A 16,474-nucleotide genomic window follows, 5' to 3' on the forward strand; every position below is an offset into this window, starting at 1 on the left:
TTTATGTACAGTGTCCCAACTGCCAACAGAGAGCACACACGTGCTTAGGCACACATAAAAGTGTTATGGAAATTGCTATTAAAATGCAGCCATGATGCTAGATGTGTATCACTCACATTTATTCTAGACCATTCATTACCCTTGCCTCTCATTGGCCCTTTCCTAAAATGTGTTGTTACTGTTTTGAAATGAGGCTGGTAAATGCTGCAGTGATTGGTAATGTCATGAAGACACAGGTGGCACAAATCTCTTCTACTTTTCAGTGTGTAAAAAGTAACCTAGAAACTATGGGCTGTATACAATCCTCATTCTATTGACAGTAGCCCCTTTGAAAATAATGGCAATTACTGACAGATTCATTGACTTTGGTGGGTCTAACTCTGAGCAGAATGTTATCCCCATAACAACAACCACTCTAGCAGGCAAATTTATTTATCATTCATTCACTGCTTTTATATTTCACCTTTCATACATGGTTCTCCCCCTCCTCATTTGATCCCCACAACAACCCTGTGAGGTAGGTTAGCATCAGTGGCAGGGACTGGCCCAAGGTCACCCCAGTGAGCTTCATGGCCAAGTGGGGATTCAAACCCTGTTCGTTCCCGGGCTGTACCACTACACCACACTGGATCACACTGCACTGTGCCTATTTTTTTGAAATTATGGGTTTTATCCAACATCCTATCCCATAGTCCCATTGAAATCATGATTAAATTAGGCCTATTAATTTCAATGGGCTTACTCTGAGTAGAGTTTAGTTGGTTAAAGCCCTGTGGTTTTTTTACCTGAGATTTTGCTGCTGGTGGAATTAATAAACCTAGAAACAATGGCTTGCTGTGACATCTGACCTAGGGAGTGTGGTTAGTTGTTTCTTGCAGTGGGCAAGCCGACAACAAATAACAGGTTAAGGTTAGCTAGTGACTGTGGCTTGGAGCAGCAATAAGCAAGTCTTGTGTTGTGCTACCTACTAAGCTAATGGTCAGTTGGTTAGCCTCCTTAGATTAGGCTGACTGATTTGCCCTCCCCCAACAGAGGGGAGACGAGAAAGAAAGAGAAGGAGCTCGCATCTTCTGCTAATGGGGCTTCTAACTCAAGATTGGGTTGATTGACATTCCCACCTAGAAGAGAGGAGAGATAAGAGAGAAAGGGAGGGGGGGAGAGAACACACTATCTCCATCCATTCTCTAATCCCATCCTTTTTTCAACAGCCTGGCTGCAAAGGCTGAGCCAGAGGTTGGCTCTCAGCCCAGTGACTGCATCAGAAATTTTGCCTGGTGTGTCAAAATCCAAAAGTGGACAAGCTAAAACAATCTGTCTTTTCATTTCCCAAAGCAACAGTGTCCCATCAGATCCCGTCATGGACCATTTAACCTAGTCCCCCTGAATACAGGCACACCTGAATCCTGGAAATTCAGCATCCAATTTGGCTGCGACGCCATGGGCACAAAGCAATAAATTTCTCCCTGCAAAGCGAGTTCAAACCAGGTCAGACTCACTTGCCTGGTGCAAGGAGGTGGCTACACAAAACCTTCCGTATCGGGTTGCATTGCAGGTCATATTGGCCCATATTGCCAAGACAACAAGCTAGCAGGAAAGCACTGGAACAACAGCCCCCCCCCTTCCCGGCCATATGCATAAAAAGGGTGAAAGGCCTCGATTTTGAAACTTACACAGGGTTAGTTTTGAAGCAATGTTTTACACTCTTGGGATGATGTCAGGATCTAACTCTGAACCCATAATCACAGAAACAGCTCTAGGGTATTTTGGAGCCAGTGAATGGCTCCATTTTGCTCTGTCAAAGCTTCAGAGTGGGTTGTGTACCCTACTCTCAGCAGCCAGAAACATCATAACCAGACACCGGAGAGACCTGTCAGAAGTAAGCATGGACCAATGGTACCAAATAGTATGGGAAACAGCCTTACTAGAAAAATTAACCAATAAACTGAAACTGACACAGGGACAAATAGAAGATGGCTTCACCCCAGTATGGCTCCCCTTTATCACATACACAGCCCAACAAAACGGCAAGAATCTACCAACAGCATACAAATCAATATGGCTAACCTGATCCAAAACCCCCACCCACCCCATTCACACATGAAAACAAAGTTCACCACAGCCAATCACAAACAAACAACCACACCCTAGGCCAACTCCAACCTCTCTCACAACCAAAGTAACACAAGTGAATAGCAAAGAGAACCTGCGCAAGCGAAGCTGACACAAAACCCCACACATACATTAAGTAAAATAGAAACATCGCCACCCAACCCCAACCCCACACACCATGGCCCCCTCCACCTCCCCTCCCTTTTCTTCCTAATGTAACACTTAACGTCTCAACAAATGAAACTGATCTGTAGTGTAGAAAATGCAACTTGAAAAAGAGACATTGCACATACTTTTGTACACCAAGAAATTTTTAATAAAAATACATTAAAAAGAAGAAGAAGAAGAAGAAGAAGAAGAAGAAGAAGAAGAAGAAGAAGAAGAAGAAGAAGAAGAAGAAGAAGAAGAGTGGGTTGTACAATGGATCCTATGACCCATCCTGGCATCTGATGACAGGCAGATGGGTGGCCAGGCTAATCAGCGCATGTTCAAACGCCCGCAATGCAGGGAGGAATCTGCAACATCATGAACTACATCATGCTTGTTATTGTTTTTATTATTGAATTCCTTACCTGCCTTTCATAGCAATATAAAAACACAATATTGAAATGAGTTAAAACAATTTGCCATCAGAAGAACTAGAGAGGCACCAAAGGTCAGGCAGCCTTTTGGCATCCAGGGTCAGGCCTAGCATATCAAGCCACGCTACACCTTTTAGGCTCTGCAGCCTTGAACATAGTGATACTCAATTGGAAGCTGGTTAGTTTTGCCAAGGCCTGGTAGTTATTAGCTTATGGAAACACAACAGGTTTTTCTGCTGTTGGCTTTTCCATTGTGCTACAGAACACACTCCCCACTGAAATATGAGAAACCCTATCACTATTGGCATTCTGCTGGCTTTGAAGATGCACCTATTTGCAGGGGCATTCTCTGGATATCAGAACTTGAGTCTCCCATTTGACCTGCTGTGTTGTTTTAATGGGATAGTTTCATTATGTCTATAATTATGCTTGTTTATTTTAACAGGATTGTTTCATTGTGTATTTCAATTAAAAGTACAGTATTTGTATTTTAATCTTTGTGTTACAGGCTTTTATACTTTGTAAATCATTTAGAAGCCCACTTTGGCACTACGTCACGCACTAATTAAACAGTAACAACAACAACTATAATTATGAAAGTGCCAGGCTAAAAGCTGGTGGGTGTGCTGTTTTTTGAGACAAGCCCACAATAGCAACCAGAATGCACTCACCCCTCATTCTTTCCTTTGCCAACTTAACCCTGAGATCCAGCCCAAGAGGATATTTATCCTTCATCTGAAGACAACTTGGAAATGTCAATTGGACCAAAATGCAGCAGCCAGGTTACTGGCTGGTGTTCTGTTTAGATCTCATAAAACAGCTGCACTGGTTACCAGATTATTTTCAGGCTCAAGTAAAGGTGCTTAGTGGTTAAAGCCCTAAACAACTGAGGCCTCAAATATCTGGGAGACCAACCCTACAGACCCTCCCAGGGGTTAAGATCAGCAGAGGGTAGGTATGCTGCCCTAAGAAGTTGTGAACAACTTCGCTACGTAGCTCATTGAAAAAATCTGGGAAAGAAAAGGAATCCCAGCAGACTTTAGGGATGCCAAAATTATCAATCTCTTTAATATCAGTGTCCTGGAAGAAGCAAATACTGTATCACCAGTGTTGAAGCAATGATTGTTCAACATCAACTTCGTTGGACTGGTCATGTTGTGCGGATGCCTGATGATCGTCTTCCAAAGCAACTACTCTATTCCGAACTTAAAAATGGAAAGTGTATTGCTGGTGGTCAACAAAAGAGGTTTAAAGACTGTCTCAAGGCAAATCTTAAAAAAATGTCAACTGACAACTGGGAAACACTGGCCTGCGAGCAGTCCAGTTGGAGAACAGCCTTTACCAAAGGTGTCATGGGCTTTGAAGAAACTCGATCTCAGGACACAAGGGAGAAACGTGCTAAGAGGAAGGCACGCTTGGCAAATCCACACCGTGATCAAGCCTGGATCCCGCCTGGAAACCAATGTCCCCACTGTAGAAGGATGTGTGGATCCAGAATTGGCCTCCACAGTCACTGACGGACCCATTGTTAAAACTGTGTTTATGGAACACAATCTTACTCGGCTACGAGTGATCTCCAAAGAAGAGGAAGAGTTTAGTTAGTGGTTAAAGCCCTAAACAACTGAGGCCTCCCAGGGGTTAAGATCAGCAGACCCTCCCAGGGGTTAAGATCAGCAGAGGGTAGGTATGCTGCCCTAAGAAGTTGAGGGTGGTGGCAGCGGCCCAGGTGAGGGCTGCGTGGCAAAGGCCATTCTCACAGCAACCCTGTGAGGTTAGAGACAGCCATTCGCCTTCTCTATTTTGCGGGGCTGTAAGATATGCACCTGCACATATAAATTACCATGTGCAGATTTGAAACAAATTGGCACTCTCCTTTGTTTTTTAGTGGTGCTAATTCTCATTTTTTGACAATGCAAAACAGGCCACCTTATGTGAGGTAGGCTAGGCTGAGAGGTGGTGATCAGCCCAGGGTTTTCCAGTGAGCTTTAAGAATGTAGGAACTGATTCTGAGCCAGATCATTGACCCATCTAGTGCAAGGCTGTCCACACTGGACATTAGCCAACATGCTCTCTATGTGTTTTGGAATACAATTCCCTCCCACCCCTGAACATTAGCTACCATATGTTGGCTAGGATTGATGGTAGTTGTAGTCTACAATGCCTGGAATACACCACGTTGGCTACTCCTGGTCTACGCTGACTGGCAATGGACTTTCCCATGCCCACTTGGTGATGGCAGGGATTGAACCTGGGAGCCTTCTGCATGCAAAGCAGATGCCCCAACACTGAGCTATTGTCCTTCATTTAAAAATAAATCAAGAGTCCAGTCCTCAATATTCTGAACATGAGATGCTAGGGATTGAACATGGGACCTTCTGCATGCAAAGCAGATGCTCTGCCACTGAGCTGCAGCCCTTCCCTCTGGTCTACCACACTAATAGCAGTGTAGCAAGCCATTTGGGTGCTCGTGGGGGCACGTGTGCACGCCCAAGGGAATGGGATGATCCGCCCACGGGGGAGGGGTGAGCGAGCCAAGCCCTGGACCATACTGATTTTGTAACTGCACTCATGGGGCCTGGTGGCGCTTCATCTCACTCCATCTTGGCAACGCCCGCCCACCTGGCACAACCCAGCAGGTATCAGGGTGCTGCTGCCACCTCTGCCCAGGCAACTGGGACTTGGGAGGGAAACCTGCAGGCCAGCGCACACCAACCACATCCCTCCCGGGTGCCCTCCTGTGTTGCCTTTTTCTGGCAGTGCTGGACCCACAGGAAGGCAGCCACAGCCAAGCGGGAGGCGGTAGCTGGGGGACCTGGAGGCTGCGTGCCACATGCTTCCCATGTTGAGCTTTGGGCCGTCTGGGTAAGCCTACCGCCCAATGTGAACCACCCTTCACACACACCCTTAGCTACGCTACTGCACACTAACCGCAGCTAGAATAGTTTCTACAGGGCTTCCAAAATTCTGAGACTTGGCAATTCTGAGACTGTGTTGTCTCTAGGTTTTGCAGGGCTTTTGTCCTCAGTGCAGCAGGTCTATGTGGCTCTTGTCACACCTCTTCCTGGGGTGTGGTCCCTCGGCAGATGCCCAGCCATGTCAAGGTTTGATGCTGGGTCTACACATGCAGGGACGCGGGTGGCGCTGTGGTGTAAACCACTAGGCCTCTTGGGCTTGCTGATCGAAAGGTTGGCGGTTCAAATCTGTGTGACGGGGTGAGCGTCCATTGCTCTGTCCCAGCCAGTGGCGTAGGAAGGGGGTGCGGTGGGTGAGATCCGCCCTGGGTGTAATCACTGAGGGGGTGACAAAATGGCAAAAATATGTTTTTAAAATAGAATTTAAAAAAATGGGGCTCACAAGCATTATTTTTTTAATAGCTCCTGCACCCACCACACCCCTTCCTACGCCACTGGTAGCCAGGTGAGGCGGGGGGCAGTGGGTGCCACACCACGGGGCTTGCAGCATGCCTGAGCCACACGTCTCTCCTGAGGGGGAGGCGGCGGGCGAACTGCCTGCAAGCTCTGCACTGCTTTTTTGAGCAGCGCAGGGCTTGCATCTGCACACTACCTCAGCTGCCCTACAGCTGAGGGTGAGGCTGTGGAGATGCTCCACGCAGCATGCCCTGCCCCCATGGGTGGCTTGCTCCGCCCTCAGCTGCAGGATTCGCGCACCACACCAGGCACCCAAGCGGCTAGCTATGCCGCTGGTCCTAGCTCCTGCCAACCTAGCAGTTTGAAGGCATGCCAGTGCAAGTAGATAAATAGGTACTGCTGCGGCAGGAAGGCAAACAGCGTTTCTGTGCACTCTGACACTTGTTACGGTGTCCCGTTGTGAAGAAGCAGTTTCGTCATGCTGACCACATGACCCGGAAAGCTGTCTGTGGACAAACGCCGACTCCCTTGGCCTGAAGCAAGATGAACGCCACACCCCATAGTCTGGACTTAACTGTCCAGGGGTCCTTTACTTTTACCTTGCACATGTGCAATGCTGGTGGGGAGCTTCTAGCCACCATGAACACCTCCCCTTCCTACCCTCACTGTCGAAACCCGACACTGAGATAATGCAATTCAGAAGCTGCCCTCAGTGGGCTTTAGAGATGGTAACAGGACCAAAGGGTGGAGGAGGTGGTCTCAAAGGTATTTTGGGGCTTAAGGCAAAAAATATCTGGAGATATTTGAAGACATCACTGAAGCATGCTAAGAAAGTAAGAAGAAGTAAGAGAGAAAGAGGAGGATATTAATTTTTTTAATGGTTAGAAATGAGGTGCTGGTACTCTTGTTAAAAGTGCTGTGGGTGCCTGTCAAAAATGGCTGCCATGTGTGGCAAAAGAAAAGGTGATGGTGCATTGGTGAGCACCTTCAAACACACACACAGAACAATAATAAATAAATAAATAAAAAGTTATAGCTAGTGCTACTCATTTTAAACCCATTGAAAATAATGGGCATGACTTAGTTCCATTAATTTGAATTGGTCTACTCTGAGCAGAACATAGTGTTATACAACCCAACAACATGTTTTCACACACTATTATACTTACATAATAAGTAAGAGCCTGGCTGCTAGAACAGGTCAAAGGCCCATTGGGACCAACATCCTGTTCTCACAGTGGCCAACCAAATGCCCAAATGGGAAGCCAGATGCCTAATGAGATGATAATCCCCCTTTAACCTCTGTATGGTTTACCCTACTTAAAGGATAACTGAGATAGGCTTGCTAGGTCTTCTGTGGCTCAGACGCTTGAGACTAAAGGGGGGGAGCCTATGGCTCAGAGGTGGAGCCTGGGACTGATGGGAGCTGTAGCCCTAAACGGCTGGAGGATACATAGATAGCTGCCAAGTCTCCCATTTTTCGCAGGAAACCCCCGGATTTTAATCCGTTTCCCGCTGTTATCCCGAATAGAAAAAAATCTCGGAAATCCCCCGGATTTCCTACCTGCCAGGGAGGCTCCATTTTGGGTGCCGCTCTGCCCATGCCTGGGCACCGGAAATCGGGCAGCACCGGCACCAGAAGTTGCTTCTACGCATGTCCAGACATGCATAGAAGCGACTTCCGGTGCCGCGCCATTGCTGATCCCGCATTTTTCAGAGGGAGACTTGGCAGCTATGGGAAATCAGCTTTGGGAAAGGCTGATCTAAGATGTCTCAATTATCCTCATGAAACACTCACAGATGGTGTTATATATGACCTCTGAAGCCATGGAAACCAGGAAGGGTGGAGCTAGAGTAAAAACCCATATGCGGTTAACAGTAAGTTTGGTCTTTATCATCTATCACTTCCTTGTTTTAGCTGGAGGCCCACAGAATTGAGCGTGGGACCTTTGACATGCATATCAGGAACACTACCCATGGAGTCTTAGCACCCCTTGCAGCCACTGAAGAACAGAAACTTGTCGGGTGCAACAAAATGTTGCAGAGCAGAGGGTTCCAACTCAAGGTACCAGCCAGCCATACTCATTCTGTGGCTCTCCATTCCATTCTCACTCTCACCCTTTTTCATTTCACTCTTCAACAGTTGGTCAACATTCTGTGGCTACTGAGTATACTCAGTCCTTATTCAGTTGTTTTGGGAGGGGTATTTTTTCCCTCCCCTTAGTGTGCCCCCCCCCAGTAAATATTCTGCAGACCTTGGGGTTCCATCTAAGCCTGTTGATACCTCTCTCTTGTGCATAGATGGTGACATTTTGGCTGTATAGGACCATATGAACCTGCCTTATACCAAGTCAGACCACTCTTCAATCCAACTCAGTATTGTCTACCCTGACTGGCAGCATCTTTTGAGGTTTTCAGATCAGTGTATCTACCTGGAGATCCTAGGATTTAACCTGGGACTTTCTTCATGCGATGCAAATCCTCTGGAGCTAGACCCCTTCTCCAAAGTTAGGAATATATGCAAAGTATGTGCTTATACTAGCATTGAGTATGATCCTTCACACCCATATTGCAGAATTGAGATCTGAGAATGTGGGTGGGAGGCTTAAGGAGACGGGTTAGAAGAGGAAGAACACGATAGCTGGGGCACGATTCTGAGAAGAACTTGGCAAGATTCTGAGTGGGAACTTGGCATAACCTGTTGGGTTGTGGGTTCAGCCTGACAGAACCTGGCTTTCTAGGCTTTTCAGACAGCCAGTGTGGTGTAGTGGTTAGTGCCGGACCTGGGAGACCAGGGTTCAAATCCCCATGTATCCATGAAGTTCACCTTGGGACAGTCCCTGCCTCTCAGCCTAGTCCAGGCATCCCCAAACTTTGGCCCTCCAGATGTTTTGGACTACAATTCCCATCTTCCCCGACCACTGGTTCTGTTAGCTAGGGATCATGGGAGTTGTAGGCCAAAACATATGGAAGGCCGCAGTTTAGGGATGCCCAGGGTTGTTGTGCAGATTAAATGATGGGGGGGGGGGGAGACAATGTACGCCACCTTTGGGCTCCTTGAGGAAAATGGTGAGATATGCCAGTAAATGCAATGCCAAACAACAACACAAAAAAACAAATAAGAATATACGTCAGAACGTCATTTCCCTTTTGTTCTCCTGTCACTATGGAAGGGCAAAGACCAACACTGATATTCTTTTAAGGGAAATGGAAGTGGGCTGAACCAGACACTTGTTGCTCTGCAATGTTTCCAGGGCCTCCAAAGCTGCAGACTTACTAATAACCGCTACACTAAAGACAATATGTTGGTCTTCATCCAAAGCCATCTTCCCTATTCCATGACTTCAAGAGATGCTCAAGGAAGCAAAGGCAAAGAATGGTAAGGAATGTAGGTGAGAGTAGGAAGAAAGCCAGCTAAGCCACGTGGCGAGGCGATGGGCAGCACAGGCTAGTCCATCAGGGCAAATGGGGCACTGCCCTGCCAACCTCAGCCTGCCCTCAGCAAGCCCCCTCCTGCCAGTCTTCTTACACACAACCAGTCGAGGGGTGGTGGCAGCGCTGACTGTCACCTTGCCCCTCTGTAGTCTCAGGGTTGCCTTTGTGGAACTCAGCAGTGGGGAGGAGGGATGGGGACCAAACCAGAATTAGTTGGCTCTGCCCGTCATGGGCTGTGACTCGACCTACTGTTTGGGCTCCCTGCCTTCCGCCCCACCATTCCCGCTGGGCCCCGGGCACCACTGGAGATGGGCCTCGAAAGGAAAGGAAGAAGTGGGAAGGTGCAAAGCGACTCACCCAAAAGTAGGTTCATGAGGACCTCCTGGCCTGCCAGGGTGCTGCTCTTCACCAAGCAGATCAGCGTGCCGCAGATCCAAGGGACCCCATGCCCTGTGATCCCGATGAGATTGATCATGGAGCGGGCATTGCCCCAGGATGAGGAGATTCTGGCGCACACCCCAAGCCTCTTTGAAAGAGAGATGTCGATGGCCAGGAGGGAATTGTAGGCGATTCCTTTGAAGGAAGGGTTCAGTTGCATGCAGTCTTCCTCGGGCAGCTGCTGAGATTGCCTCCGCTCCTTGGCACCCTCGTTTGGGGCAGGGGTGGGGCCGGGCTGGCTGTTCTGCCTCCGGCCAGCGCTCCTGGGTTCTTGGGCACCTTTCAAGGGCTGGTTTAGCGACATGAACTCAGCCCTGTTCAAGACATTGTTCCTGTCTCTTCCCCTGGCCCGACTTTGAGACGCCGGCATGGTGCAGGTCTCTCTAAAAAAGAAATTTAAAGAGGAGGGGAAAAAGAAAAAGAGAGGTAATCCTCAGACTTCTTTCCCCCCCTTTTTTTACCCCTCCCCAAGACCTGAGCAGCCCCTACCCCACCTCCCTCAAAAGTCATGAGCCTGGTAAGACGGGCAGCTGTTAAATATAGAGATAGGAATGCTCAATGCACATGGCTGTTTACTTTGCAGGCCCACCAAGCTTGGAGGAGGAGGGGCAGAGAAGGAAGAGATAAATGACAGTAACAGCAGCCAGTCTGGCACCAGATCAGTGCCCAAGCAGCCAATAGGCAGGCATCGAAGGAGGGCAATTTGACCAGTCATAAAGTTTGGTTGCTTCTGACTTGGTCTATTTAAATCTTCCAATTGCTTGTTTCTGAGGGCCTCAAAGGAGGATGGGAAATGTAGTTCCCTTGCTCCCCTCTGCCTGTTTGCTACCGTTGTATTGCAATTAGTGTCAACTTTGGGGGAATTAAGGGGTGGAGAGAGGTATGGACGGCTCTGTCAATTTAGTTTCTCTCAGTTTCTTTTTCTTCCAGTCTTAATAATAATCTTACATCCAGTTCTCCATATTTCTGAAGTAATTTGTGAATCTCTTGGGGGAAACAAACCCTTATGAAAATTCTCCAGCAGTTTGGTGGAAATATATCCTTATAAACACATTTTAGTATGCAGTTTTGATGAATGTACCCTTTTTTAAAAAATAAAAATCGTAACATAATGCACTTTTGTGTATTATTTTAACTAATAGATTAATTTTTACGCACTTTCTCCTAATGTGCATTTTTGGGTAAACATTGGTTAGCTGAGGTAGGCTACTGCATCACAAAATTTGGAGAAGTGTGAATTTCAAAGGCTAGCTGTGATTCAGATTGCATATCGGTTCAACGAAGTACAAACCAGGTAGTTTATAATTAAAATACAAAAAACTCAGAAGAAATACACAATTTCTCCCCTATCTTTCATTTATTTTATTTTTTTTGAAGTGAAACAAGCCATTTATTTGACTGGTCTGAAGCAGATGCTAAAGCTTGCAGGATAAAACAGTGCAAAATGCAATAGGTAAGATTTACAAGATGCAGAAACTAAGATATACTGAAAATGCTAAATGCTCTGCTTTCGCTCCACTCTCAAGATCTTAAAAACTGCAGATGCCAGCAAGCCCCATTTCATTTGCTTTCGGCCTTCATGCCCACATGTACCCTTTAACCAGGGCTGTCTCCCCTATCTTTCATGCCATATAAAGTGTATGTGAAGTTTTCTTCCTGCAGCAGTGGGGAAAAGCTGCACCTGTTGGATTTCTGCTTTGTCAAGTTGCTAGTAAAGGCAAAAGCACAGGGTCAGCAAAAAAAAAAAAAAGTGGTAATATTAGGTGTAAGATGATCATACAATGTTTGTTACATATGTGCTCTGGAACTCCCTGGCTACTGATACCAGGCAGGCGCCTTCACTATCCTGATTTAGATGCCTGCTTAAAACCATTCTGTTTCTGCAAGCCTTTCCATACACATTAATTAGGGAAAACTATGACTGTTTGAAGTAGTATAATATTGCTTTAAATGTATAGTGCAGATGGTGCTGGATTCTTACTCAGAGTAGGTCTACTGAAATTAATGTTAGTCATATCCATCGATTTCAGTGGGCCTACTCTGAGCAAGACTTAACACTTGCTACAACCTAAAAAACAAAACATAAAACAATTGTAGCTACATCATGTGCAGGCTATGATGTTGCTCTTCAGCCTGACCACAAACCTTCGAGGCTGGTGTATTTGTGTGTGGCTCTCCCATCTTCTCGTCCGACCAGTTCTTCTTCAGCTGGTCTCAACTCAGAGGGCCTCTCAAGGGGATCCTCAATGTTGGTTCCAGGGGACCCTGCCTGCTCCTTGGGGTCCTCGGCCTATGGGATCTCTGGTTTATTTTCTGTGAGCACCTTGTGAAAAACCAGTCAGGCATGGGTGAGAGTGTCCCTAGTAAGGACCAAAACCCACAAGCACAGAGCTAGAATGAACCTGGAATGTCCTGTCCTGGTCACGAATAAAGAGCACAGCAAGGCAGGTTGGTTGTTTCAGCACCACGGAGAACTCCATGCGAGCAACTTGACACAACAATGGCTGTAGGTCAGGGGTTGTCAACTTGGTCCCTACCACCCACTAGTGGGCGTTTCAGGATTCTAGGTGGGCGGTAGGGGGTTCTACGGCACAAGCTGAATCCTCCTTCCATCGAGTACTGGTGGGCGGTAAGGAAATTTTACTGTCAAGAAAGATGCATTAGTGGGTGGTAGGTATAAAAAGGTTGACTACCCCTGCTCTAGGTGAACTGAAGCTCTTTGAGTCTCTGCATCAAATCTACCCTTCCTATGCAAACCAAGCTGAATTTCTTTCCCTGTACTGAGCCCCCAAGGCCATTGATCCCTCCCACATGTGACCTTATGGTGGTGTTTTGCCTACCTAAAAATCGGCATTTAAAGAAAGGGCTGCAAACATTTGGCCATCCAGATGTTGCTAGACTACAACTCCCATCAAACTTTTTATTTTTGTAAACAGGCATCTTTATTGAAAGTTTTTTTAAAAAAGAAATACATATGTGCACTAAACATGGTGAGACGTAAATAAAAGAGAGAGAAAGATAAAGAGAAACAGCACCTGTGTAGAAGGCAAAGTAAAGGGGGGGGGGACCAAAACTGTATACTTTACAGAGTTGTTGTAATTCACCAGATCTTAACCTATTACAATATTTGTAAGAATGGATTCCAAATATTGAATTTGTCCATGGCAAGTCTGTGTTTATATGCAAGATGGTCTATGTTGCAAGTTTGTACAAGTCTTCGAATCAATTGTAGAAGGGAGCTGCATTTTTATTTTTCCAATTCACCAGTATCAGTCTTTTTTGCCGTGATAAAGGCGCGGAGAGTCCGCTCATATTATCCTTTTATAAGGATCCATGTGCTGGGTATATAATTCAAAATGATATTTTTCCACTGTAAATGTAAGATCATTCCATACAATTCTATTGATAGATTCAGTTACCTTCTGCCAGAAATCTTTCAATATAGGACAATGGAAAAACATGTGTTTTAGAGCAACATTGTCCCTATTGCATCTTCAACAATTAGATACTTCAGGTAGCCCTTTTTTAAACAAACGTAATGGGGTCCAGTATATCTAGATATTTGTTGTTGTTGTATGAGTCTCAGTTTAAGGTCCAGAGACACCCTTGCTATAGCACTTAAAACAGTTTCCTACTATATAGTCAAAATTCAGATCTCTAGAATCATAGAATCATAGCGTTGGAAGAGACTGCAAGGGTCATCCAGTCCAACCCCCTGCCAAGCAGGAAACACCATCAAAGCATTCCTGACAGATGGCTGTCAAGCCTCTGCTTAAAGACCTCCAAAGAAGGAGACTCCACCACACTCCTTGGCAGCAAATTCCAGTGTTGAACAGCTCTAACTGTCAGGAAGTTCTTCCTAGTGTTTAGGTGGAATCTTCTTTCTTGTAGCTTGAATCCATTGCTCCATGTCCGCTTCTCTGGAGCAGCAGAAAACAAACTTTCCCCCTCCTCTATATGGCATCCTTTAATATATTTGAACATGGCTATCATATCACCCCTTAACCTTCTCTTCTCCAGGCTAAACATGCACAGCTCCCTAAGCCGTTCCTCATAAGGCATCGTTGCCAGGCCTTTGACCATTTTAATTCTAATTCTTTATTCTATTCATCCCTCAATACGTGTATATCAAATTGGTAACTCCCATCAATCTTAGCGAGTGTGGTCAATGGTCAAGGATAATGGAGTTGCAGTCCTGTTAGATTTTTTTATTATTAGTCACTTTTTTCATGAAAAGTGCCCCAAAGTGATATATAATAAGAACACATTCTCTTTCTGTCTCTCATTCTCTCTCTCCCCATCTGTAAAGGCAGATCTTAAAAGGCAGATATAATATTTATTTGTGCATGCCACTTTGGATGAATACAGTATGTGCCTAGAAAAGTAGCATAGAAATATTTTTAAACAAAGGATTTTATTACGGGAGAAAGTGGGATATATATGTAAGAAAAGTAAGATAAATTGATATATTTTGTCACTTGTTGGAACATATTTTGGTTATATAAAATTGTGTGTATATGTATGTACACACACACACACACACATTTCCCTTGTATGGCTTTTGTTTAATGATGCATATACTGACATGTTTATGTAAACAATAAAATAAATAAATAGCCAAGGACCCTTTGTTGTGAGAGATGGGGTATCAAAAATATACAACAGCACCCCTAGTTAGTGGGAAATATATATAGTTCCCTGGTAACCATGTGGCTCGGGAATACCTGAGGGGGAAAACGTTCAGGAGCCAGTGTGGTGTAGTGGTTAAGAGTGATAGACTCGTAATCTGGGGAACTGGGTTCGGGTCTCCACTCCTCCACATGCAGCTGCTGGGTGACCTTGGGCTAGTCACACTTCTCTGAAGTCTCTCAGCCCCACCCACCTCACAGAGTGTTTGTTGTGGGGGAGGAAGGGAAAGGAGAATGTTAGCCGCTTTGAGACTCCTTCGGGTAGTGATAAAGCGGGATACCAAATCCAAACTCTTCTTCTTCTTCCTTAGTTTCTAGGCAATGCCACTCGTATCGCCTTTTCTTATTCCTTTCACCCAAATAAAGCATTGATCCTGCAGAGGGACGCAGGTAAGCAGTCCAAACCCCTAGCACCAGCAGAATCTAAAGCCAACTACCACTGCATCCACAGGCCCCACTACTGTACTCCCAAAATCAAAAGCTGTTGGTCAGGGCAAGGGAGTCATTTTGCTACACCGGTTTCCAGACTGCAGCAGCAAATAGGCTTGGATCAGGCCAGTTGTCATCACATGACAGCAGCAGGGCCTCGTCAAGATCCAGTAGATCCACTGCCAACGTAGCAACTGTTTAAGAGAGAAGTCTGGAAGAGAGATGATTACTCTGTCGTAGCAGAATTCGCACAATGGTGATTGCTCGAAGCACATTAAAACCTGGTTAGATTTGTGTCTGCCCTCACCCACCTATAAACAAACATTCCACATGAAAATACTTAGGCAAGAATAGGCTTTCGAAATACAGTGGTACCTCTACTTACAAATTTAATGCGTTCTGAACACACATTCGCAAGTCGAAAAAAATGGTAAGTTGAATCCCATGGGAATGCATTGAGAGAAAAAATTCGTAAGTCGAAGCAACCCTATCTAAAAATTCGTAAGTAGAAAAAATCCTATCTAAACCGCATCCAAGATGGCGGACGGAGCTCCGTTTGTAAGTAGAAACATTCGTAAGTAGAGTTATTCGTAAGTAGAGGTACCACTGTAAGTGAATATTTCACTCCCAGAATTTCCAGCAAACAAGTCTCCATCTGCCAACAGTAAAAACAAAGAAGACAAAAGGTTCCAAATAACTAAAAAAAAAAAAACCCTCTGCATCCTTAATAAAACAGATCACACAATCTTTAAGTCAACAAAGATGCAGGCTAAAAAAATCTCCCTTTTGGAGATTCAGTTCACTTGGCTTTTCTTGCAGCTGGGAGCTGTTGGTGACATGACTCCTTCTTTGCTCATTCCAGAAAGCGAGAAGAGAAAAAGACTAAGAAGGGGAGGAGCAGAGGCTGCTGAAAGCCTGCTAAGCCACACCCACTTGCAACCTGAGCGCTGGGCTCAGGTTAACACTTTTATGCATGCAAGTGTGTGCCAGTAACCGTATATTATAACAGCAACAACCCCTCTCTGTTCCAAAAATGCCCTTTGGGGTGGGGGTTGGGGTTCCACTGGCAGTACCTACTGCTACCACCATTTTGGTAAGTGCATACGGTAGAAGATTAGGGGTTTGGGTTGCTCTGTTAGTGGAGAAACAGCTGCCTCTTTTAAAAACGGGAGATGTAAGATGTTCAAAGGCGAGAAAGGGGGGAACATGTCCGGAAACATCAGCGTCCCACGTCCCATAAAGCTTTTGGACAAGTGCGCAACTCATTCTGTAGAACATAACATTTCTCAGCCAGGGCATTTTATTTACAGTCTTCGTAACCTGCTTTACATTAGCTTTGCCCCATAAAAGCCACACGCCCAATTTAAAATATCATTGAAAAACCACACAACCAGCCAGAATTCAGTTGAAAGAAGAAATATAAACT

At 45.6% G+C, this 16,474-nt stretch overlaps 1 protein-coding gene across 2 annotated transcripts in view; it reads right to left on the reverse strand.

Annotated features, from left to right (window-relative positions):
* The window catches only part of PLPP7 (phospholipid phosphatase 7 (inactive)), a 33,811-nt gene that overhangs the window by 12,661 nt on the left and 4,676 nt on the right, over positions 1-16,474 (reverse strand). Inside the window, exons 1-2 of one of the 2 annotated variants that reach the window (XM_088664822.1) lie at positions 10,426-10,534; positions 9,851-10,314 (exon numbers count right to left, since the gene is read on the reverse strand). In XM_088664822.1, coding sequence (XP_088520948.1) covers positions 9,851-10,301 — 451 coding nt within the window. In that variant the 5' untranslated portion in view covers positions 10,302-10,314; positions 10,426-10,534. Of the gene's footprint in view, positions 1-9,850; positions 10,315-10,425; positions 10,535-16,474 lie in introns of those variants that run through there. The other variant, XM_035112649.3, reaches the window with a different exon arrangement.

This window comes from Zootoca vivipara, chromosome Z2 (genome assembly GCF_965207765.1).
Source record: "Zootoca vivipara chromosome Z2, rZooViv2.hap1.1, whole genome shotgun sequence".
Lineage (NCBI taxonomy): Eukaryota > Metazoa > Chordata > Lepidosauria > Squamata > Lacertidae > Zootoca > Zootoca vivipara.